Source organism: Pteropus alecto, unplaced genomic scaffold (assembly GCF_000325575.1).
Source record: "Pteropus alecto unplaced genomic scaffold, ASM32557v1 scaffold5, whole genome shotgun sequence".
NCBI lineage: Eukaryota > Metazoa > Chordata > Mammalia > Chiroptera > Pteropodidae > Pteropus > Pteropus alecto.
In genome coordinates, this window is record NW_006441953.1 from 32,291,871 (window position 1) to 32,299,462 (window position 7,592).

Below are 7,592 nucleotides of genomic sequence, written 5' to 3' on the forward strand. Positions count from 1 at the left end.
CTGTTCAGCAGAGCGTGGGCCGTCCGCAGAGGACCTCAGCCCCCATGGTGCCATCTGCGATCCTGCCCCGTGCTTCGCCCAGACCTCAAGTTCCTCACTCCCGCTCCACGCCCAGCGCTCCTTGAAACTGGCACTCAGCACAGTGAAGCTGGGAAGACCAGGTAAACACAGCTGCGGGAATGAGAAACTGTTACCCAAGAATGTGCCTGCGATGAGGACATGGCCACAGATGACAGTGTCGGAAGGACATGTGTCACAGATGTCAGCAGAGGCCACTCTGCACAGTGCTGAGCTGGGCACAAGAACAGAAGGACCGGTGCAGTGAGCCTGTCCCCAGCGGCGGTCCCATTTACGATTTGCCCCGCAACGAAGAACACGCAGGAGCTCAGGCGGCAACAGAGCAGCCCGGCCAGCTGAGGGGGTGCAGGGCAGGCGCCCCAGGAGAGTCCAGGTCCTGCCGGGCGCCCCAGTAAATCTCTGGGACACGGCCAATGCCCCTGCCAGCCAGCCTGGGAGTGCCTGGGCACTGAGTCACAACACTGGGGCCACAGCTGTGGCATTGTGAACTGACGCTAACGCAGGGTCACCGGGCGAAGGCAGCTCTGAGGGCGCGCGCGGCATTTCCACGCGATCTGAAAGCACACCTCTGGCTGAGGCAGGCGAGAGAGACCGCAGACGCCACACTCGCTTCGCCATCGATCGTCGACAGGGTCTGCTACGCGTGCTGGCAGGGCGGCGCCCGAGGGCGGCGGTGCTCAGCAGCGGCAGTGACCCTGAACTTGCTGCCACTGCCACGCCTCACACAGGCCAGTGGCCACCCAGGGAGGCCGAGCAACCTGCCCGGGGCAAGTGGGCACTGGGGCTGCGGGACACGTGCTGTCACCGCTGCTATGAGCGGCGAGCCTGGGCGAGGACGAGACTTGGCGCTGGGCGGGGCAGGAGGGACGAGCCCACGAGTGCGTTCCGGGAAGTGCCTTTCCGTGTGCGTGTCGTCCGTGGCTTCGGAACGGGCCGCTGTCTGTGGAGCAGCTGGAGGAGGTGGCAGAGGATCAGCCATCAAGTCTGCACAGCACGTGAACCTGCTGTTTCTAGGGAAACAACGGATCCTGTTTGTGGCCAATCATCAAATCTGAGTTTTCCGGCAAAAATCAGAAGCGCGGAACACTCGTGCCTGCCACGGTGGCCTTGCAGCTCTCTGCGCTCAAAGGCCTTCGGACGAGGGGCAGTCAATTCTATCCGGAGTGTCCTGGGGCCGAAGACTCGCCACCCAGTGAGCCAGGGGGTCGGACGTGCAGCATGCGGTCAGCTCCACGCCCAGGTTCAGACTCCACTGCAGCCGGCGGTTAAAGAGCGCTCGGCCCTGGTGAACCTTCAGAACATCCCCGATCAACCGGAGGCTTCTGAAACGTCCCTCCCTCTCCCAGATATGCTTCTGTGAGGCTGTGACTCCAGCTGCCGCAGCCGAGCGGCCCAGGACAACAGGCTGAGGGCGGAGCGGGCACGAGAAGCTGGGTGTTCTCTTCTGAGCCCCGCCTGAAGCCTGCAGGAATGTAAACACCACCTTCTTTTCTTAATAAATATGTTGTTCCGAAAAAGTTACTTTTTATTTAAAATTTGCTATTTACGTGATAGGGTTGTTATTTTTAAAGTAACAATAAATATTTTTAAATTTGTCTTTTAAATAGAATGAAACCTACATAAGCAAAGCTCTCTGGGGACCTTGGTGTTTAAGTTTCAAGAGCCCAAAGTCCCAAACTGTTGAGAACCTCCTGCTCTGAGACGGGCTTTATCCTAATGTAGCTCTGCGAACCCTGCACAATGCAGAGATCACAGGGGGGGCCTGGAAGGGCGACGTGATAAATTTACAAACCTCGGATCCCGCTTTGAACACCCTCAACCAGAAAAAGGTTTTTGAGATAAATGGTAAATTTTTCTATGGACTGGATCACTGTGAAGTCACTTCTAGGCTCAAATTTTTCACGCCACATCAATGGTGTTCAGACCACATACTTATGTGGCAGCAAGCTTACGGTGACAGAACCTCTGGGAAGCTGTGCCTCCCCACCCGCCCACTCCAGCCACGAGGGGCGTGTCCTCGCCAGCCTTCCAGTGCGTGGGTCCCTCCTTCACGCTTACACCAAGGGTAAGATCATCGGTGGTCCCGGGTCCCGGGGGGCACTTAGGCTGTACCCCGTCTCCTGGGGTTGGGTAAATGTCAGCTTTTGAGCACATGAATTTCTCAGCCCCGAGGCTTCTTGCCTCTCACACCATCTGAAAAATTTGCTTTAAAAGATTTCATCTAGTTTGGGTTTGTCAGGCAGCGATTCACTTGTCTCCCTGGGAGGGACGAGGGCAGGTCCCGTCTGCTGGGCCCCGAGACCCACACTGGACACCTCTGTGGGCATAGAAGGGAAACGAATCACCACCCAGACACCGTGTGCTGCACTCGAAGTTCCTGAGTTTTCTCTGAACCACAAAAGGTGTCCCTGTAAATCGCTAATTCGCTCCAATGAGCACAGTTCACATCCACTTCCGCTGGCCGTGGGAGCAGCGCCCCCGACTTGGCAGGGAGGGCGCGTACGAAGGCCGCAGGCCTGGGCATGGCCGCCGTCCTCACTGCTCTGTGCGCCGGGTTTGCACGGCAGGACACACGCCAAACCCGGCTCACGCCCTCGGAGACCCAGACTCTCAGTGTGACGTGGGAGGGACGTGTTTCAAGAGACGCGTGACACAGAGCCAGGCCCCAAAGGCAAGGCCGGGTGACATGGGCCCCCGCCACGCGCCAGCTCCCTTTCTCACAGCGAGCGCTCTGCTCCGGGGCTCAGGCAGTCGCGTCAGGAGTGGCAGCGATGCAGGAGGACGTCCGAGCCCCTGAAACGACTCTGCAAAACCGTGTGTGTGTAAACTTTCCTGGTGAGAAAGGCTATCGACTGCAGCGCCACAGGAAAGCCATCGCACTCACAGTCGCACGGAGCAGGCCACTACTGCTTCAAAACGTAGCTTTACCACTAAGCGAGCACCCCACTCTGGTCCGGTGAAGCGCCATCTAACGAAATGTAAGCGATGAGGAGAAGCCGCGGACTGCTGGTTAACGGGCGCTTCTGTGCCAGACAAGGGAGGAGAGGCCAGTCTCTCTGGGGAGCGTGGTCACCTCCCAACCAGCAGGGCGCGGAGGCCGGTCAGACCCACCCCGGCCTGCCCGGTCTCCACAAGCTGTGAGTCCCCTGCACCCACCCGCTCACCCATCCGTGCTCCCTGTGGAGGTGGCCCGAGACCCAGAGGGACACCGTCTGTCCCCTTCATTGGGACAGCGAGATGCCTGCAGGGTGGGGACGGCACCCTGAACCCGTGCTGGGCGGTCGAGCCTGTCTACAGGGACAGCAGTTAGCGGCCGACGACGGAGGCCACTCCTCTGCTTGCTGTCACTGCACACGGCTGTCCTCACCACACCTGCCCCCAGGCCTCGAGCTCCGCAGAGTTTCCAGGCCACGCCGCCGCGTGCCATGCACTCGTGCTCTCGAGCCCGGCAGCCTGGGGGAGCCGCAGGGAGCTGCTCCCGGGGTGCCGGCGCAGGGCAGAGGGCGCTCTCACCAGCGTGCCCAGGAAGGTGCTGACGGTGCGGGCGGCCTGGCACAGCGCGCCGTACTCCTCGAGCAGCAGGGAGATGAAGCGGTGCGCCTGCGGGGGGCCCTGCAGGGACGCGGGCGCCTTCACCTTGGACGCGGCCGACAGCTGCCGCAGGAGCCGGACCTTCATCTCCAGCACGTACTCTCTGGCTTGCTGCTCCAGCCGCTGGTACAGCTGGTAGGGGTCCCTCTCGCAGAGCCTGCACAGAAAAGAGAGTGTCACCACTCCCCCGGGGTCCCCCACAGGTCCCCTCGAGGGGGCCGTTTTATATCTGTGAGCAACTTTCTCGAAGCCTTTCCACAGGAGCCCACCTGCAACGATGACCACCACACCACCTTCTCACGACTCGTGAGAGGTACAATCAACCACCCCATTCAACAGACGGGGACCGGGCAGCCTGTCTGGAGCTTCCCCAGGTCCCCCGTTAACGGAGAGAAAACCCGACACTTACTGCCAGCTTACTCTGCGCGGGCTCTGTCTCCCACACGTACCAACTCAGCCACCCCGCCTGGCGGGCCCCATCTCCCAGTACTGAGCACTGAGGCCCGCACAGGCTGGGTAAGTTGTTGGAACTCACACAGCCAGCAGGTGGCAGAGAGGACACACCAGCGCCTCAGCAGCTGGCTTCAGATGCGCCTCCTCAAGCACTGGACTATTGAAAATACAGGAGACTGAAGACAGTTATTTTTGAATGCCGATGTGTTAACTAACAGGCGAAAAAAACGACCCCAACAGAGGGTCCTGGGGCTGGAGGGCTGGGCAGGCTGCTCCTCCCTTCTTTCCAGAAGTCAGTACACAACCCAAGAGGGCTTATTTTTATGATCAGAGGAAACTTAGAGACAGTGTATCTCTTTTTTAATTACCCCATCAAAAAAACAATAAAAGTACATAAAATAAAATTTGTAAGCTGAAACGCTAAAAAAAAATTAACATGTGCCCCCCACCAGGCCACATAACGCTTTTGTGAATTTCCTTCCTGACTCGCGCTACAGTACCTGGCATCACTGCACCTGCGTGCCTCCGAGGAGCCCGGGACGGACGCCTTGGACCACCCAAGCAGCAGCCCCATCTGCCCACAGCCCCTCACCGGGGGGGAGGGGGACACTTTATTAGACACGAGCTGTGAAACCCATCAAGCTGCAGTTCCTGGATTTTATACAATGGATACTTTCACCTGCTGGACACCACGTTTAGTCCAAAGGGAAAACCTTAAGTCGTCACCTAGTCCATTTTAAAATGACCACACCACCTAGGCTTCAAAAGACAAGAGCCTAGTAGAATCCTGCAACGGAACAAGGGATGCCTTAGTCAGCGGTCTCCAGCCTTTGTGGCACCAGGGACCGCTGCTCCCATGAGCATCGAATGCCTGACGATCTGAGGGGGAGCTGGGGAGCAGCTCCAAACAGAGAGGAAGCTTCGCTCACTCACCTCCTGCAGTGCGGCCAGGTGCCTAACAGGCCACGGACCAGTACTGGTCCACAGCCCGGGGGCTGGGGACCCCGTCTTATATAACATGTGGCTAGAAAAAGAGTAAAACTTGGTGGAACTCCCGCTGCGGTTCGTACATTTCAGATAGGCAAATTAAGTTTTTGGCAGAACAATCTAGTGTAACAACTGTCCTCTGAAACAGAATGTATTTCACCCGTTTAAAGGAAAGCCACGCAAGACTCAAATGACACAGGGACCCTCGAACTTAAACACAGACTGGATGCCTCCTCCGTCGGCACAGTGAGATTGTGCGCACGTCTGTACCCTACTTCTCTGTCCATCTCCGCGTCTCATAAATTTAATGAAATGACTGTGTGGTACTCTCGCCGACAGATTTTGAAAAGTTACACAACCAAGAGTGAGAAATGTGCTAACGCTGCTGCGGACTCACTCGCACGCACATCCAACGCACGCTGGCACTCGTGTGTGGGAGGCCACCCACCGCGGCGGCAGTGAGGAGGCCAGGTAAACAGACTGTCCTCACGGCACTTAGAATTCACGCGCATGCACAATGTAAATCTAGGCAGTGGCGGTAACATAACAAAAAAAAAGATAACAGGGTAAAGAGTGACGGGGGTGGGGGAGCCCTCGGATTCAGACAGGTGACTGGAGACTAACGGGAGTGAGGGAAGGGAGAAAAAAGAAAAACCCCAAAAAGGGAAGCCCGACCCCGACAGAGAGAAAAGCAAGTGAAAAGGCCCCGCGGCAGAAACGGAGGTATGAGCACGGGGAGGTGAGGTAAGGCGGGGGGCGGCATGCGGGAGGCCACGGTAGCGCCACCAGCTGTGCAGCTCCTGGATGCGAGCTTCGCAGACGGCCCTTCCTGACATCTATCGGCATTTAAGCAGCAAAAAGGAGGGTCCTGGACACAAAGACCAGGAAAGTACAGCACACACGGCATACACACACCTCTAATGGGGGCGAGGCACTTTCACAGGGTATTTATTGTGTTAGAGTCACGCTGTCCCCAACCTCAGCAATCCAAACCCTCACCTTCATAATCCCTGCCGTAACATCCCTCACCTGCGCTAGTATTTAAATGTTTTCTTTCAGCTGTCTTTTATTTTACTTTATTTTCTTCCTAAGCATTCATAAGCTGTGAAGTGTGGGTCTGACGTGCAGATTATATACTTTTTCCTAACACTCACTGGGAAACTCTAACTTCTGAAAAAGGCACACACCACCTGGAACCATGTCATGGAACAGCACAGGTCCACAGGTCAAACCCTGGACACACTGGCCGAATGCACCAAATAGTTAACACAAGCCATGGCCAGCCACCACTCCTGCCTCCAGGGCAAACTCCAGTGTACATCGAAGAAGAGTTCATAAAACCCCCGAAGGTGCTGCATTCAAAACGTGAGAAAAAGAAACCAACGTGAGAATCAATCCATGAAATGTCTAGCTCAAATTTATTGCTTTTATTTGAAACATTTTAAAAAAAGAAAAAAGATGCTACAATCTATAAGGAAGAATAAAAATCACGTGCACCTCCAATCCTGCATTGTCACAAGCACGAGGTGCCCTCTGAGCAGCAGACACCGCGTCGTCAGCCACTCCCGTGAGACACGCGGGACACGCCCAGGGCAGGCCTGGCACAGCGGACCCTGCCTGCGCGCAGGGAGGTTCTCCTGCTGCGGACCGCACAGAGCCTCCGTTTCTCACCTCGCAGATGGGACGCTGCCTCTCCTCCTCGGGTGACAGGGTGACAAAATGCTTAGCATCACCCCTGGCACAGCAAGTACTCAAACGGCTGTGTCCCTGCCAATCCCAGCACCGAGAGACGACAGAACCGTGTCGCTTCGTTCTTATTACACAGGCAGCAAGCCTCAGCGGAACCAGAACACGGGCCTACGCGGGGCCCACTATGCTGGGCCGTCTGCTGGGGGCCGGCCAAGCGTCTCCAGACCCTGAAAGGAGAGCCCACCGGGCAGAGGGGAGGGAGGGAGGGACGTGACACGGGGACAAGGTGTACCTATCCACGAGCTCCTTCACCCCCTCCTTGTCGGGCACCAGCGACTGGTCCTGGTCGTCGGCCAGCGGGGTGCCCGCCTGGCGGTAGATGCAGCGGACCATGTAGCGCACTTCCGACCAGTAGTTCTGCAGCTGCTGCGGCTCGCGCTCCGCGTCGGCAGGCATCTCTCTGCGGGGCGGCACGAGGGCCGGAGGTCAGGGTGGCCACACAGTCCACGCCACCCGCACAGCACCCAGGGAGCCCGCAGCTGCCCAATCCCCAAGGACCCTGTCTCCAGAGGCTCCAGGCCCTCCTCGCAGGCGGGAATCGGCCAGGCCAGAGGCCTGGATCCCAGACCTTGGCCGTCTGGCTGCCCAGGGGCAGCTCACAGCCCACCCCCACCGTCCCGTTCGTCCTTGGGGCAGGAAGGGGGGCCGGCGCTGGCCCCCTCTCAGGCGAGCAGGCGGCTATGAAAGCGCCGCCCCCTGCTCCAGCTCCGCCCCACGCCCCCACGCCCACCCGC

At 58.0% G+C, this 7,592-nt stretch overlaps 1 protein-coding gene across 1 annotated transcript in view; it reads right to left on the reverse strand.

Annotated features, from left to right (window-relative positions):
• Positions 1-7,282, reverse strand: part of FAM193A (family with sequence similarity 193 member A) — a 55,632-nt gene extending 48,350 nt beyond the window's left edge. The window contains exons 1-2 of the mRNA XM_025051842.1: positions 7,091-7,282; positions 3,592-3,826 (exon numbers count right to left, since the gene is read on the reverse strand). Of these exons, the coding sequence (XP_024907610.1) occupies positions 3,592-3,826; positions 7,091-7,254 (399 nt within the window). The 5' untranslated portion in view covers positions 7,255-7,282. The remainder of the gene's footprint in view (positions 1-3,591; positions 3,827-7,090) is intronic.
• Positions 7,283-7,592: the final 310 nt, after the last annotated feature.